Genomic DNA, 17561 nt, shown 5'->3' on the forward strand with positions numbered 1-17561 from the left:
GCCTTGACATTCATGACTCCCGCAATGTGGGCCGCCGACAGCTGTTCCAGATTCGCTTCCGCCCACAGGCATACCTTCATGGCCTCCTTGGCTAGAGGGGCGCTCCTGGTACCTCCCTGGCGATTGACATAGGCCACAGCTATGGCACTGTCCGACAGGACCAGTACAGGCCTCAGCACCAGTACCGGGAGAAACTCTAGAAGCGCCAACCGAATGGCTCGGAGCTCCAGGAGATTGATGGACCATTTCGTCTCTGCAGGAGACCAGAGGCCCTGCGCTGTCCGTCCCAGGCAGTGGGCTCCCCAGCCCGTCAAGCAGGTGTCCGTCGTGACGACAACCCACTCCGGGGTCGTAAGAGGCATTCCTGCGGACAGCTTGCCTGGCCTCAGCTACCAGCTCAGCGCCTTTCACACCGCTGGATCCAAAGGAAGGCGTATGGCATTATCCTCCGAGACTGGAGTCCACCGCCGCAGAAGAGAGTGCTGTAGTGGTCTCATATGAGCCCTGGCCCAGGGCACTACCTCCATCGTGGCCGTCATGGAGCCCAACAGCTGCACATAATCCCAAGCTCAAAGAGTAGAGGAGGCTAGGAACTGGCCCACCTGGGTCTGAAGCTTGACGCTCCGGTTGTCCGGCAGGAACACTCTGCCCACTTGGGTGTCGAATCGAACTCCCAGATACTCCAGGGACTGAGTTGGGCGCAGCTGGCTCTTCTCCCAGTTGATGATCCATCCCAGGGAGCTCAGAAGAGCAATGACCCTGTCTGTAGCTCTCCCGCACTCCGCATAGGAAGGGGCTTGGATCAGCCAGTCGTCCAGATAGGGATGGACTTGCACTCCCTCCTTGCGGAGGAAGGCCGCGATGACCACCATTACTTTGGAGAAGGTCCACGGAGCCGTAGCCAACCTGAACGGGAGGGCTCTGAACTGGAAGTGTCGGCCCAGCACTGCAAAGCGCAGAAAGCGCTGATGAGGCGGCCAGATGGGAATATGTAGGTAAGCTTCCTTGATGTCCAGGGAGGCCAGGAATTCTCCCTTTTTCACCGCAGCTATTATGGAGCAGAGGGTCTCCATCCGGAAGTGCCGAACTTTCAAGGCCTGATTGACTCCCTTGAGGTCGAGAGTAGGCAGAGCAGATCCTTCTTTCTTTGGCACCACAAAGTAAATGGAGTAGCGCCCCTTTGCCAAGCTGATCTACTGGCACCGGGACCACCGCGCCCAGGCGGATCAGGTTGCTCAAAGTCTGCTGCATGGCAGCTGCTTTGACCTGAGACTTGCAAGGAGAGTTTACAAACCCGTCTCTTAGGGGTCGGCAGAACTCTAGCTTGTAGCCGTCTCTGATGACTTCCAGAACCCAAGCGTCCAAAGTTACCCTGGTCCACTCGCCCAGAAACAAGGACAACCTTCCTCCTATCTGCACTGGTCCATAGACCAGGTCCCTGTCATTGGGTACGCGACCCTGGGGGCGGGCCGGAGGACGAACCTCCGGGACGGCGGTCCTTAGGAAAGGAATGCTGCTTGGGGGAGAAGTTCCGTTTGAAGGAAGCGGAGGCAGAGGAGGCCGACTTGCCCGGGTGATACCGACGGGCTTCCTGGAATCGGCCCTTAGAGGAACCAGGACGGGCACTTCCGGCCCGAGTCCTGACCTCCAGCAACCTCTTGCCCTTGGGACGTGCCGAGCTCTGTCACGATCTTGTCCAGCTCGTCCCCAAAGAGCAGCTTGCCTTTAAAAGGCAACTTGGCTAGGCGAGATTAGAGGCATGGTCAGCAGACCAGTGCTTAAGCCAGAGCCACCGCCGCGCAGAGACTGTCTGAGCCATGCCCTTGGCCGAGGCTCTCAAAACATCATACAGCAAGTTTGCCAAGTAGACCAAACCCGACTCCAGGGTCGGCCATTCCGCCCTCCAGGAAGGGTCCGAGGGGGAAGCCCGCTGCAAAACAGTCAGGCACGCCCTAGCCACGTAGGAGCCGCAAACCGAGGCTTGCAAACTCAGAGCGGCCACCTCAAAGGACGACTTTAAGGCCACCTCCATTCTCCTGTCTTGGGCGTCCTTCAGGGCAGTGCCACCTTCCACCGGCAGCGCCGTTTTCTTAGTCACGGCAGTGATTAAGGAATCTACCGTGGGCCAGACAAAGGCTTCCCGTTCCCCCTCAGGAAAGGGGTACAGACGGGACATAGCCCTGGCTACTTTCAGGCTTGCCTCAGGGGCATCCCATTGCGCTGAAATTAAGGTCTGCATGGCTTCATGAACGTGGAAGGTTCTAGGCGGGCTCTTCGTTCCCAGCACAATGGCGGAGCCAGTAGAGGCTGAGAGAGAGCCTTCCTCCGGAGAGGCAATCTTCAAAATGCTCATGGCCTGCACAAGCAGGTTGGGCAAATCCTCTGAGCGAAAAAACCGCGCTGCAGAGGGGTCGTCCGCTCCATCCGAGCGAGGATCAGTCTCTTCCATCGATTCTGCTAAGGATCTCTGGGAGAACTCGGATACGCTGCCGTCATCCACATCAGAGGAGACCGAGTCCCCCGAGGGTGGAAGATCCACCCGAGGGCGCTTAAGCATAGAGGCCTCATCACCCCGATCAGAGAAGTGAGCAGGGGCAGGGTTCTGCATAAGAAAGGCCTGATGCAGCAGCAAAATGAACTCAGGGGAGAAACCCCCCAGTCTGTGCATTTCTGCAGCCTGTGCCGCGGCCCTAAAGGCGCCCTCCATCTGCGCTCCCAGTAGCGGGGGAGAGGTGTGTTGCGCGTCCAAAATGGCGTCTGGCGCAAAACTCCGAGAAGGAGCCGCGCGGGAAGAAGGGCGTTTTAATTTCGCCGACTTCTTACTGTCGCCCGATTCAAGGGCAACCAAGCTATTAATGTCTCCCATCTCGAGGGCGGCCCAAGAAGAAGCCGACCGAGCCGCGTGGCCGGTCACGACCGGGAGGGCGGCCAGCGGGGGATGGGCACCTAAGGCGGGAAAGGCCCGCCGCGCCGGAGGAAAAACCGGTGAACTCTCCCGGTTCCGAAAGGGCGCCCAAAAAGGGCGACTCTACCTTCGATACCCCCCTTCCCCACTAGGCGCGCGAACGCGTTCTGGGGAGCGTCTTTTCGCACCCTTGCCATCCGAGGCCATAGCCACGTGGAGACCATTCGGGGAACCCCCTGCCCGCTAGTAAAAGGTAAAAATTACCTGCTTCTTGCTCCGAGCAGCGACGACTTATTCCAGTGAGCAGCTGCAAATGGACGTCCTTTTTGAACGTTTAAAAATTTTTTTTTTGTTTGTTTAACGGAGCCAGCGGGAGGGGGGAGAAAAGGAGGGACCTGGCACCACCAGGTTTGCACTTGCTCACGAAGAGCCCTCAACCCCAGGTACTCAACAAAACCTAAACAATTAGGCTTGGAGACCTAGCCAGAGCTGCTGCTCTGTGACCACACACCTGCTGAGATAGAGAACATACTGAGGAGTTTCCGGCAGGACATGACCACATATAGGGAGGCAAAAGATTGCTCTCTATCTCCACCTGCTGGTAGATGGACACAACCCACCAGTCTATGGATTGATCGGCTTGATGATAGGGAAGAAGGGAAAATGTTCTCCTATCCAGAGCTTCAACAAAAATATAAGATTTCGGGGGGCAATCACTTTGCTTATCACCAATTAAAACATTATGTGGCCTCTTTAGAGTGGACAGACCTTACAGAGGATGTGGTGGAGGTCCTTTCAGAGGATTTCACCCTGGGAGTCCAACTTTCTGTTCCCCTGAAGTTTCATCATCAACAGCTTAAAGACTCAACGGCAGAGCTGGATTATATAGGGTTGGCCCAGAAGTGGTCTCAGGCAGGGCCGGTCTTAAGCCGAGGCGACCGAGGCGGCCGCATAGGGCCCCGCGCTTAGTAGAGAGAGGGTAATGGCTGGATAGGGATGATGAATGGAGGGGGCAGGGGAGAGTAGCATGGATGGGAGGGGGCTCAGGGAGAGATGGGAATGGCTGGATAGGGATGATGAATGGAGGGGGCAGGGGAGAGGAGCATGGATGGGAGGGGGCTCAGGGAGAGATGGGAATGGCTGGATAAGGATGATGAATGGAGGGGGCAGGGGAGAGGAGCATGGATGGGAGGGGGCTCAGGGAGAGAGGGGAATTGCTGGATAGGGATGATGAATGGAATGGAGGGGGCAGGGGAGAGTAGCATGGATGGGAGGGGGCTCAGGGAGAGAGGGGAATTGCTGGATAGGGATGATGAATGGAGGGGGCAGGGGAGAGGAGCATGGATGGGAGGGCAGGGCTCAGGGAGAGAGGAGAAATTGCTGGACATGGAGGGCAGGGGAGAGAGGAGAAATGTTGGGCAGGAATGGAGGGAAGGAAAGACAAAGGAAGGAGATGCACATGGATGGAGGGGAAGGGATAGAGGAGAAATGCTGGACATGGATGTAGGGGAGGGGAGGAAAGTAGATGCACATGGAAGGAGAGGAGTGAGAAGAAATGCTGGATATGCATGGAGGGGAAATTGCTGAATTTAAGGACTGGATCGGAACACTTTGAAGGCAGATGCTGAAACTGGAGAAAGGATAGGAACAGGGCTACAGATGGTAGACAGGACACATAAGGACACAGGAGGTTGGTGGACATGGTGAGAGAAAAAATATAAAATGGAAAGAAGACACTGCATAAAACAGAAGACACTGGGACCAAAGCGAATAGAAAAAAACAAATGATCAGACAACAAAGGTAGAAAAAAGTATTTTATTCAGAATGTATTAATTGGAATATGTCAGCTTTTGGAAATGTGCATCTGTGATATTTTGCATGTAAGTTTCAATTTTTCTAGTATTGCTGCATGCTGAGTCTGACTTCTTGAGGTAACTTTCCAGTTTATTTTGCCTTCATATCTGTTGTGTCATGTGTTTTTCATGCGTGGTCAAGGTGCAGTATCCTGCTAGCATGTAGCATTTGCAGCCCTTTTTGTTTTTTTCACGAGGTAGTGTATTGGTGTTTTAGAGCCTGGTGTAATTACAGTGCTGTCTTTCCACGCATAAGGTTGTAGCTCGTCCTGTCCTTGGAATTAGTGCTGTTATGATTTGGTAAGGTTATGAGTGTGTTTTTGCACAAGTTTGTGTATAGTGTTTTGCAGTGGAGAGATTGTGTGTCCGCACCTCTGACCCCCCCGGGGTTATGAGAATTGGAACTACTAATTGTAGTGGACTTGAACTGAATAATTTCTGGGGGGGGGGGGGTTCATGATAGCATTGTGCTTATTATTTCAATCAGTTTTTCTGTACAAGTTTAGCTTGGGCTGGGGGCGGGGCTAGGATGGGGCCCCACCAAATTGGTCTGCATAGGGCCCCGCACTTGCTAAGACCAGCCCTGGTCTCAGGATTTGGACTGTGGGATTTCTCCCGAGGTCTGTAGAACGTACTTGCAATCCTTATACAGACAAAGGCTTTCGGTACCACAGAGAGAGAGGTTATATAAGTGGCTACTAAGAACCCACATATCCCCGAGTAGAGCATTCAAAGCTGGGTTTGCTGAAAATGGGAACTGCCCGAAATGTAAGCATGGAATGGCCTCTCTGGGACATATGTTTTGGAGCTGTAAACACATAGAACGGTTTTGGCAAAAGGTGGGGTGTGAGGTAGATCGGATTTGGCACTGTACTTTCATCAGGAACCCCCAAATACTATTTAATATTTTTCAATATACAGCAGAACCTCCAGAGGGATTTAAGGCGTTTCTACGCATGGGGGTGTACTACGGCATTAACTCAATCTTGCAGTTTTGGAGAGCTAAGGAAGAGCCCCCATTGCAGGTGTGGCGGGCTCAATTGCTTAAGCAAATGCGAGTCGACCGGTGTGGAGTCAGAGAGATGGATAGCATACTGGGCCAGCGGTTCAGGGCGCAGTGGGAGCCTCTATGGGAGACTCTACCTCCTACAGGGAGGAGTTATTTGCTAAATTTTTAGAGCTGCCAACACAATAAAAAAAAAAAAAAAAAGGATTCATGGTTCTGTGGGAATGATGGGTGCTTAGCTCCCCAAGGCGGATTAGCAGGGTTACCAAGGAGGGGTTGGAAAAGACATGTAGGACAAGAGGGCCTACCCATAACATGAAGTGTCAGTCGGGTTCTCTTGGGTACACTTAAGCCGAATTAGTGGAGCATGAAACATTCTGGCTCTACAACTTAAACTTGTTCTCTATTGGATCTAAGGTGGACGGATTTGGAAAGGTGTCAAGCTCTGGGTAAAGAAAAGGGGAGGGGGATAGGAAGAGTGAAGGGAAGGGGGGACTAGAAAATGAACTAACCGGTTAGGGTAGGAGGATTATAAGGCATTGTTGTACTTGCCCTATATATTCTGTAGATTTTGTAAGATTGAGTTCATCACGGAACGGAGGAGAGCTATCAGGGACCAAGCTCTCTATCTGTACCGGAAAGCTGATTTCAGCAGGAATGTATGACAGGGTGAGTCTACCCGTTTAATTTAATTGGAACCAACTAATAAACTAAATTTGGAAAGGGTGGGGGGAGGGGTAGGAAGGGGCAAAAGAAATAATGGTCAAATACAAATGACGGGATCACTATCAAGTTGGTACTCAGTTTGATGGGGGCGGCATGAACGCAAGTTACAATTGTTAAGCAGCTTTATGTTATGTAACTAAGAGAATGTTGATCCACAAGTGAAGGAGGGAGGGAGTAGCTTCAAGAAGAGGGGAGGGGTTTAGGAATGGATGGGGGGGGAGAAAAAGAGAAATTTGATGACTACTTTATTAGCCTATCTCTGTTTAGTTTGCTTAAAGGGTATGCTATCCGATTTGAGCATATGTCTGTTGGCTGTTTAATTGATTTTGTCATCATTAAAAAACTGTTGAATCTAATGTGAGCAAGTGCAAAATGATGCATGTGGGAAAGAGGAACCCGAACTATAGCTACATAATGTAAGGTTCCATGTTAGGAATCACCGACCAAGAAAGGGGATCTCAGCGTCATTGTTGAAGATACGTTGAAAGTGTGCTGCGGCGGCTAAGAAAGCAAATAGAATGTTAGGTATTATTAGGAAAGGAATGGAAAACAAAAGTGAGGACATTATAATGCCTTTGTATCGGTCCATAGTGCGACCGCACCTCGAATATTGTGTTCAATTCTGGTCATCGCATCTCAAAAAAGATATAGTGGAATTAGAAAAGGTACAGAGAAGGGCGACGAAAATGATAAAGAGGATGGGACGACTTCCCTATGAGAAAAGGCTGAAGTATCTAGGGCTCTTCAGCTTGGAGAAGAAATGACTGAGGGGAGATACGATAGAGGTCTGTACAATAATGAGTGGAGTGGAACGAGTACACGTGAATTGTTTGTTTATTCTTTCCAAAAATACTAGGACTAGGGGGCATGCGATGAAGCTACAAAGTAGTAAATTTAATACAAATCGTAGAAAATGATTCTTCACACAACGTGTAATTAAACTCTGGAATTTGTTGCCAGAGAATGTGGTAAAGGCGGTTGTAGAGAAAGTACTGGGTTAATAATTTTTTACATATACAGCTTTTGAACAAGAAACACTGTAGTTTGTTCTTAGACATGCTTTTGGCTAAGCTTACAACACATGTTTATCCAAGCTTAGAAGATAAAAGTACAAGAATGTACTAATTGTATGGGTCATGAAGTTAATCTAAAAGGAGGTTACTGGGAAAATGAAAAGTAATGATGGAGGTGCAGAATGAGGTAAGACACAGAGAAATGTAGATGGGAAGCTGTGCAGATTGACCATATAAGGGAATAGATAATAGGACATCTAATGGTGGAAGAAGGTATATAATGACGGTTAATTTGTATAGAGTTACACAACAACCTTCTGCTTGTGTGTGCTGGATTAATCTCCTGGATGTTGTCTCGTTGCAAGTAATAAAGCTGCATTAACTGCTTTAAGCCTGGCTTGGTCTCGTGGTGTTCTTAAGTATTATTAAAATTCTTTTAACAGCGGTTAGCTTAGTAGGGTTTAAAAAGGGTCTATACAGCTTTCTAAAGTTAAAGTCCATAGACCATTATTGAAGTTTAATTTCTTTTATTGATTTTTGATACAGATACCACCAAGAGCTCACAACATAACAACAAGTAACATTTTACAAAGTAAGGCAATACCGGAGCTCACATGTAAGAAGCAGCAATCTACATTGAGAATCAAATTAAGTGAAAACAAGAGAGAGGGAGGAAAGAGGAAAAGAAGAGGGAAAGGGGAGGGGGGGGGCTAGAGAATACAAATCAAAGTATAAAGCATGCACATGCCAAAAAACACATCAAATTTTGTACTTATCTTTGTACCATATCAAAATAAGCAACAAGTGGTAGCCATTTTTCCCTATATGAAGCAAAACGAGAAGATTTCTTTGCAAGGTGTGATTCAAATTTGTAAATTTGGAGCACTAAGTTCCACCATTCCTGGTAGGTAGCCTGATGTAAACACTTCCAAATGGAGAAGATTACCTTCAATGCTAAAGAAACCAGGGTGCTAACAAGAGCCCTTTCACTAGGAGTCAGCAGACTCTTGTAATACTGATCCCTGAGAATCACAAATTGATAAGTGAGTGAGCCAGGAAGGTGAAAAATGTCTACCAGCTGCGACCAGATTTCCAGCCAATACTGACGAAGGCACACACATTCAAAGGTAAGATGCTTTATAGTACCCACTTGAGACTGGCAAGACCAGCATATACTAGAGTTAGAGGAATTGATAACATGCAACTTATAAGGCGTCCAAAGAGATCTATGCATAAAGAAATACATAGACTTTATAGTATTAGAAGAGTTAGAGCACTGGAAGAGGGACTTCCAAAGCTGTTCCCACTGCTTTTCAGACATAGGTTGTTGTATGTCCTCCTCCCAGCATCTACGTAAACCAGTACATTTAGTGCGGGAGTGGCTAAGAAGGTACTTGTAAATGTGGGAAGCAGCGTGACCAATGTGCTAAAGCTTCAGATTAAAATCAATAAGCTCTGGAGTTTGGGCCAGGAACCGGGCGTGTAACCTGACTTTGGAGTTCTTTTTTACCATGGAGCTAATCTGAAGCCACTGGTAAAATTGGGTGTCAGACAGTGCAAATTCTGACTTCATCTCTGAGAAGGTTTTCCATGTCTGCCTACTCGTGTGGATCATATCTTTTAAGGCCCAAATACCTATGCGCTGCCACTGAGACCACAAAACTTGTTTATTGCCAATTTTAAAGTTAGGATTATGCCATATAGGGGTGAGTGGCGTAGCAGACCAAGGGATATCCATTAATTTATCTAAGGAAACCATTAATTTATAGGTAGTGTGAATGAATGGATTAGACACAACGCGCTTGGGGAGGCGCATGCCAATGATATGGGAATGTTTTAATGGGTCAATAAGAGCCTGTTCAAAGGTTAACCATCTGGGCGGGGAAGCAACATGTAAAGGGGAGATCCATTCCATGCCCTGCCACATAATGAAGGCTTTATGATAAAGCAGGAGATCAGGAAATCTCACACCTCCATGCCTTTTTGGGAGCTTAAGTTTGCTCAGAGAGATTCTGGGCAATCGAAGATTCCATAAAAAGTTGGTGAGCATCTTTTCTAGATGCCTATAAAAGGCGCAAGGAAAGAGAAAAGGGATCATGCTCAACGTGTAAGTGATTTTAGGGACTATCATCATTTTAATAGTATCCAGCCGTCCCCACCAAGTGAGGTTTAATGGGGACCAGGATGCCAGTGAGGCTTCAACCTGTGAGATTACCTTGTCAGAATTAATTTTAATGGTGTTGGCGAGGTCTCTATCAAAGAAGACACCGAGATACTTTATGGAACAGGATATCCATTTACAGTGCAACTCAGGAGCACTAAAAGGAGTACAGTTGTAATTCAAAGGCATCAGTTTTGTTTTATCCCAATTAACTTTGTAGCCTGAAATTTTCGAGAATCTAGATATTAGGTTAAAGAGGGCTTTCAGGGATGTCTGAGGATTGGTGAGATATAACATGATGTCATCTGCATATGCTGAGAGCTTGAACTCATCCGAGCCCAGATGGACACCAGCAATATCTGCGGATTGACGGATTGCCACTAGGAGAGGTTCAAGAGCCAAATTAAACAATAAGGGAGAGATGGAGCAACCTTGTCTGGTACCTCTATGCAGAACAAATGAGTTAGAGGATTCACCATTAGCTACTTTACGGGCCAAAGGACGGGAGTACAGAAGCTGCACCATATGAATATATGGATCAGGGAAACCAAAGTGCTTTAGAACAAGAAACAGATATTTCCATTCTACCCGGTCAAAGGCCTTCTCCGCATCAAGGGAAACAGACAGGACTGGATAGTCCTTTGACCGAGCAAAATGTATTACATGACAAAGCAATCTGGCGTTATCAGCACCACTTCTGAACTTAACAAAACCAGCCTGATCCCTGTGTACAACAGACGAAATAATGTTCTCAATTCTGCAGCACAAAATCTTTGCATAAATTTTATAGTCAGTATTTAACAGTGAAATTGGTCTATAGTTCTGTACCAAGGTTGCGTCTCTGTTGGGCTTGGGCAGCACTACTATGTTGGCATCCAGAAAGCACCCCGAAGAAATAGATTCCAGCAGCATGTGGAAATAAGACAGCAGATGAACTGATATAGTGGAAGAGAAAGCTTTATAAAATTCCGCAGGGATGCCATGTGGCCCTGGCGCTTTACCTAAAGGTAGTTTATTAATTGCATAAATTATTTCATCAAGGGAGATAGGTTTGCTGAGTCTCCTGATGTGACTGTGCAAAACACGTGGTAATTGCAATGCTGATAGAAAACGATGAACATAGACCATTATTAAATTGACTTGGGGAAAATCCACTGCTTATATATATATATATAAACAAGCACATTCCAGCATAGTCTATTGTCAAGGGCATTTTATTTGCATACTGCTAAAAAGAAATCTGGCCAAGATAGTTATGATATTTTTTTTCTCCAATTTCGGAAGGCAGTTTGAATCTAATAGCCTTTTTTAGAATCATCAAATGAGAAAAATGTTATACCGTCCACTCCTCTGGTGGATATGGCTGTGCAATTGGCTACTTAAACTGTACTTTAGATATAGAAATTCTGTGTTTTATTCTTTAAATGTGAGGATGCTCCCAGATGTTGCTAAAGTAACTCAGAAACACTGCAGATTATTTATTTTAATATGTCCTAGAGTGTTGGCTTTGGGGACATTATTTGTGTTGAAATTCCCTTGTAAATGTGTTATAAGATACCAGAGTAATACTTACCATTAATTGTGAAGGATCATAAAATATATGTTTCTTAGTAACAAGCTTGTGACAGAAAGATAGGGTGGCTCTCTCAGGAAGGGGAAAAGGACAACAGTTAAATTAATCCAGGATGTTAACTCACAAGATATTTGATTTTGTCCTCACTTTGGGTTGCTTTTCTTTTTTTGGGTTGCTTTTTTTTTTTACATTGTTCTCTTGCGAGATTATTGTTTGATCTCTTGAATTGCCACATAACTGAGAACTTTCTGATAGCTTGTTAGTGTGTTTATTTCCTATATTGAATTGTTTGATAGTCTTTATAACAACGTCTTTTCTGTTTCAAGTGTATATCTTGTTCACGTTCATCTTTATTTGATATACCGCCGAAGGGACGTACCATCTCAGCAATGTACAATAATTTAACTACCATATGAGAGGCATAGAACTACTACTACTACTACTATTACAACATTTCTATAGCGCTACTAGACTTGCGCAGCACTGTACAAATTAACATGAAAAGACAGTCCCTGCTCAACAGAGCTTACAATCTAAATTGGACAGATGAATAGACAGCTAGGGGTGGGGAAATTGCAGTGGTAGGGGTGATAAGTGAGGGTGTTGAGTAAGACAGTCATGGTTAGGAGTCGAAAGCAGTAGCAAAGAGGTGGGCTTTAAGCCTAGACTTGAAGACAGCCAGAGACTGAGCCTGACGTACTGGCTCAGGGAGTCTATTCCAGGCATAGGGAGCAGCGAGATAGAAGGAACGGAGCCGGGAGTTAGCAGTGGGGGAGAAGGGGGACGACAGGAGACATTTACCCAGCGAAGCAAAGGAACTACAAATCCAATAGCAGAAAAGGAAACAAGCAATACATCTGTCACAGAGGAAGATAAGAGCAACACAGGACTACAATAGAGAGTACTGAGTGCAGACTTAGTGCCTTAACATGGACCCCCAGCAAGGCAAAACCAAAGGAGAATCATCAATTGGACTGCTCATATGTTTGCCTAAACAACTGAGTCTTGAGTGCTGTCTTAAACTCTTGTGCCCAGATGATCGAAAGCTCTACGCTGTTCCAAACAGCGCTCTAAAAATAGTGCTGGACCAGCGTGGGGCTTTACCACCACTATGATCAGAGATAATAGCAGGCAAATTTATGCGTGTTATTATCTCTGATGATCATAGGGTAAAGTGTGGGAGGATTGTGCCTGAGCGCACACTTGTTTGACAGGTCCAGGCTGTCAAAAGTCCAGACTTGTCAAACATAGGGGCTGGAGTTCTGTGGGACCACCAGAACCCAAACAGCATGGGCCTGGTGGCCTAGTGCTCCCACTGAACCCCCACTCCAAGCTAGTGACATGGGGGCATGAGGTCCGGTGGATCTCCAGTCCCCTCGACAGGGCCGTGCTGACCCGGTAAGCGAGGTAAGCATGGCAGGGGGGCGCTTCCCTCGGGGGGGGGGGGGGGGGGCGCCGCCGCACCATGCTCACCTCGCTCGCCCTCCCTTTTCTTTTTTTTTCTTTTTAAATTTACCTCCGTGGTGGCGGTTCCGGCAGCACAGCATCAGGGAAGGAGGCGGCGCTCCCGACGTCTCTAGCCTTCCCTTCACTGTGTTCCGCCTTCTTCTGACGTCAAGGATGACGTCAGAAGAAGGCGGAACACAGCGAAGGGAAGGCTAGACATCGGGAGCGCCGCCTCCTTCCCTGACGCTGCGCTGCCGGAACCGCCACGGAGGTAAATTTAAAAAGAAAAAAAAAAAGAAAAGGGATGTTGGGGGGGAGAGAAGAGGGTGGGCAGCAGCAGTTGAACAATGGGAGCGGGAGGGCAGGGGAGAAATGACTACTACTACTTAGCATGGATGCGAAGGGGGGGCATGGATGCGAAGGGGGGGGGGAGAAGAGGGCGGGCCAGGCTGGGACATGGGAGAGAGAGGAGCATGGATGCGAGGGGGGGTCATGGAAGGGAGAGAGGGGAATTGCTGGAAAAGGATGAATGGAGGGGGCAGGGGACAGAGGAGCATGGATGGGCATGGATTGGGAGGGCAGGGCTCAGGGAGAGAGGGGAATTGCTGGAAAGGGATGAATGGAGGGGGCAGGGGACAGAGGAGCATGGATGGGCATGGATTGGGAGGGCAGGGCTCAGGGAGAGAGGGGAATTGCTGGAAAGGGATGAATGGAGGGGGCAGGTGACAGAGGAGCATGGATGGGCATGGATTGGGAGGGCAGGGCTCAGGGAGAGAGGGGAATTGCTGGAAAGGGATGAATGGAGGGGGCAGGGGACAGAGGAGCATGGATGGGCATGGATTGGGAGGGCAGGGCTCAGGGAGAGAGGAGAAATTGCTGGACATAGAGGGGAGGGAAGAGAGATGAAGGACATGAAATGAGGGAAAAGGAAGAGAGGAGAAAAACTGCACATGGATGAAGAAAATAGGCAGAAGCTGAGGACCAGAAATGAAGAAAAAAGGAGGAAAGGAAAGGAAGCCCTGGAAACGGAGTTAAGAGGACAGATAGCAGCAGAATCAGATACTGGGCCAGCATGATCAGAAAAAGAAAGTCACCAGACAACAAAGGTAGAAAAAAAATCATTTTATTTTCATTTTAGTGTTTGGAATATGTCCACTTTGAGAATTTACATCTGCTATCTTATTTTGCAATGTATAGCAATTTCTTTCTAAGAATATTGCTGACAATTCCTGTCAGTGTGGCAAGTGGTGAGCGATCATTTTCACGGGGGGGGGGGGGGGGCGCCGTGCCGCCGCCAACTGATAGTCTGCAGGGGGGGGGCGCCAACTGATAGGCTGCAGGGGGGCGCCAGAGACCCTAGGCACGGCCCTGCCCCTCAACATGTTTACGGGGGGCTGGATCTCCAGTCCCCCTGACTCCCCCCCAAAAGCCCTGGTGGCCCAGTGGGCTGCGAATAAAGACCCCCCCCAACCTGGTGGTCTAGCAGCCCTCTTCCACTCACCCCCATACCTTTGTTGGAGGGAGGTAGTACACTCCTTCCTCTTCCAGCAGCGCCACCTCGAAAATGGTGGCGCCCTGGGATGCGCTGGGCAAGACTTCACTTGTGTTGGGGGGGGGACATCCAGCCCCATGTCGCTGGCTCATGGTGGGGGGGTTGGGGTTCTTGCTCCTGCGGGGGGGGCTGTATTGGGGGGAATAGGGGGCCTGCTAGCATGCAAATGCATGCTGGACAGGGCTCACCATTCCTCCCCAATGGTCTGCAAACCCTAACGCTAGCACCGAGCTAGCGTAGGGTTTGCCGCGGACAGTGCACCAATGTTTGGCATGCTGCTCGCTGATCACTGGGGAGGAATATGTTTAGCATGCATTTGCATGCTACTTGCGTTAAGAGACCTTTTTTGCATGCTAGTTGTGTTCAGAGCCTGCGAGCGCGTTGTTTCATGTGCTTGGGGGCTCTGATCAAGGGGCAGTAGCAAATGCAGGCACTAGTATGGCGTTAATAGCCTCTAGCATCTGCATTTGCTTCTGATCATTGGCCCATTGGTATGACGATATCATATATAAGCCCACGGGGAGGGCATTCCACAAGGTGGGACCTATGACATAGAACACAGATGATCGAAAGACATTGAAAAAGATCTAACAAAATGAACAAGCGCTCATCCACTGATAATTGGGATCAAATAGCAGGAAGAATCTTGGGTTGGTCCGGCATATGGATTATGAACTAGGGTTAACATTTTCTAAACTATATGTACCTCTACGGGGAGCCAGTGCTCCAACCTGAAGAGAGCAGTAACATGCTCATGTTTGCGCCCACCCATTATCAGCTTAATAGCCACATTCTGAATGAGCTGCAAGCGCCGAAGCTCTCTCTGATTCAGTTCTATGAATAACGCATTGCAGTAGTTGAGATGTGAAATCATGAATGCATGCATGAAGTGCTTTAGGCTCAAAAAAGGGTGAAGAGATCTAATCTGGTAGAGTTTGCAAAAACTTTTACTAACTGTAGCAGAGATATGGGAATGAAAGGTAAGGTATGTGTCCAAATCACAACAAGAACGCAAACTGAGTCAGAGATAGGGATGAGATTAATGAGCTTAAAGTCCTATGTGCTGCATTACAAGTAAAGAGCATCTTGATGTACATATTTGAAAAAATACATTATACAATTTTTAAAAAACTTAATAGACAGCAAAAGGACAAGCAGAGGTGGAATGTATAGACAGATGTGATAGAGTAACAGGAGTTTAGGCAGATAAGGGTGACTAACTTGTTTTTAGTGACCTGAAGAAGTCCCCAACTTCACTTTCTCTTCATTTTCTACATCATAAATGCCTCTTTTGTGAAACCTGAAAATACAGTTGTAGAACACTTTGAGAATTACTTGAATAATACTAGCACAATCTGTATACTAGAGGTACTGAAAACATGCATGCTATTTTATGCCCACATGTACCACTCTCACCAAAACCAGGTCTTGTTATCAGTATCACAAACCTAAAAATGAGTGCAGGCCCATACTTTGCATAAAATAACAAGCATTTTAAATGTGAAAAACTAAAAAAAAAAAAAAATTGTTACAACTTAGGTTGAATGCTGAATGTATGCGTGTGTGTGTGCATGCAATCATTACTGATATATGTGTTATGTATGGAAACTTTTCACCAGAATTAAATCAAGAAACTGACCAGTGTTCCCTTCAGGCAAACATCCATAGTCCATGTTTCATGACAAGCAGATGTTTAAATATACAAAGTCTGTGATGTTCTGATGTCACTAACAGGCACCGGGATCAAAGGTCAGATGTTACATGGTATGATGATAACTACCTCAGCATTTTTCTCCTGTGCTTTGCTTAGGACCTTCTCCACGTATCCTAGTCCACCTTTTCTGTGGCAGGCAGACATTTAAATACAGAGTATCTGTGCTGTCCTGTCACTAACAGCTGCAGGGATCAAAGATCAGATGTTCCGGAGTATGGTAACTCCTTCAGTGTTTCCTTCCCACACTGTGCCTATGACCTTCTTCATGAGTCCTTCAGCAACCCATATTATTGTGTTTTGGCAAATAGGCTCTGTAGCCAGTTGCATTTAGCTGGGCAGAGGGGAAAAACTAACTAGGGATGCACATGCACTCTTTCCAAAAGATTGCACCCACTTCACAAACAGTTTGCAGGCTTTTTCCAAAAGATTACATGCTGTTTCTGAAAGAATGTGCACTCTTAAAGATATTGCTCCTGGAACTAAAAGGAAAAAGCCCTGAACAAAAAAAAAATAAACAAAAAAACCCAAAACCTCCAATAAGCGTCACAGGAAACAATACAAAACAAACATTTTTGGGCTCACAGTAGACTAATGGATAGAGCAGCAGGTTGAGAACTAGGGGAGCCAGATTAAATTCCTACTGCAGCTCCTTCCGGCAAGATACTTAACTCTCCATTGACTCAGGTATCTGAATGTACATTGTTTTGATAGTTTTTGGACTTGCTGGTGGCATAGAAGAAATACAAATAATGCTGTTAGCCAGTTAACTCAGAGTTAGTTGATTAAACATTTTGAGAATCTTCCAGTGTGTAAATTCGTCTAGAGACTTCTATGTACAATGATAGGGTATGCATATATAATGTGACATATATCTGAAAACTTGACAAATTTGAATATATAAAATCCTACTATATAAATGAAGAGTGACCTATGTGCCGCGCATGCGCAGAACAGTGCAGCTGTCACACCTCTCTCCCGTGCCTCCATACCTGCTGCGGGGATATGCGGGGAAAGTACGAGCAGTTCTTACAGCTCTCTCCCGACTACACCCACTTCGCTGCTGCTACCACCCAGTACCTACGCGGCCGCTGATAAAATGCACCCAGTACCTCTGACGCTGGCACGCTGTTCTGCGCCCTGGTGAAGCATTGCTCCCGCTGCGGCAAGCGGAAGAACGCAGCGGGAGTGTGTGGAACGAGTTGCTTTGATGTGTGGCGGCTCGGCAAGCCCGGAACTTTCCCGCGCATCAGAGCTCAGCAGCAGCGCCATGTTTGATGCATTGAGTGACGCGTGGCTCTCGGTCCCTTTAGAGAGTGAGGGCATAAATCGAGAGGGAGGGAAGGAAGGAGGGGTCCTGACACCAGAGAGAGAGGGAGAGAGGGAGGGAGGGGTCCTGACACCAGAGAGAGAGAGAGAGAGAGAGAGAGAGAGAGGGAGGGGGTCCTGACACCAGAGAGGGAGGGGGGATGGAGGGGTCCTGACACCAGAGAGAGGGAGGGGTCCTGACACCAGAGAGGGAGGGAGAGAGGGAGGTCCTGACACCAGAGAGGGAGGTCCTGACACCAGGGGGGGGAGGGAGGGTCCTGACACCAGAGAGGGAGGGGAGAGAGG

At 47.7% G+C, this 17561-nt stretch overlaps 1 protein-coding gene across 3 annotated transcripts in view; it reads right to left on the reverse strand.

Annotated features, from left to right (window-relative positions):
• Positions 1 to 17561, reverse strand: part of HBEGF (heparin binding EGF like growth factor) — a 377197-nt gene that overhangs the window by 102167 nt on the left and 257469 nt on the right. For all 3 annotated transcript variants that reach the window (XM_030211648.1, XM_030211646.1, XM_030211645.1), the window contains exon 5: positions 15458 to 15536. In XM_030211648.1, the coding sequence (XP_030067508.1) occupies positions 15464 to 15536 (73 nt within the window). In that variant the 3' untranslated portion in view covers positions 15458 to 15463. The remainder of the gene's footprint in view (positions 1 to 15457; positions 15537 to 17561) is intronic.

This window comes from Microcaecilia unicolor, chromosome 8, assembly GCF_901765095.1.
Source record: "Microcaecilia unicolor chromosome 8, aMicUni1.1, whole genome shotgun sequence".
Classification (NCBI taxonomy): Eukaryota; Metazoa; Chordata; class Amphibia; order Gymnophiona; family Siphonopidae; genus Microcaecilia; species Microcaecilia unicolor.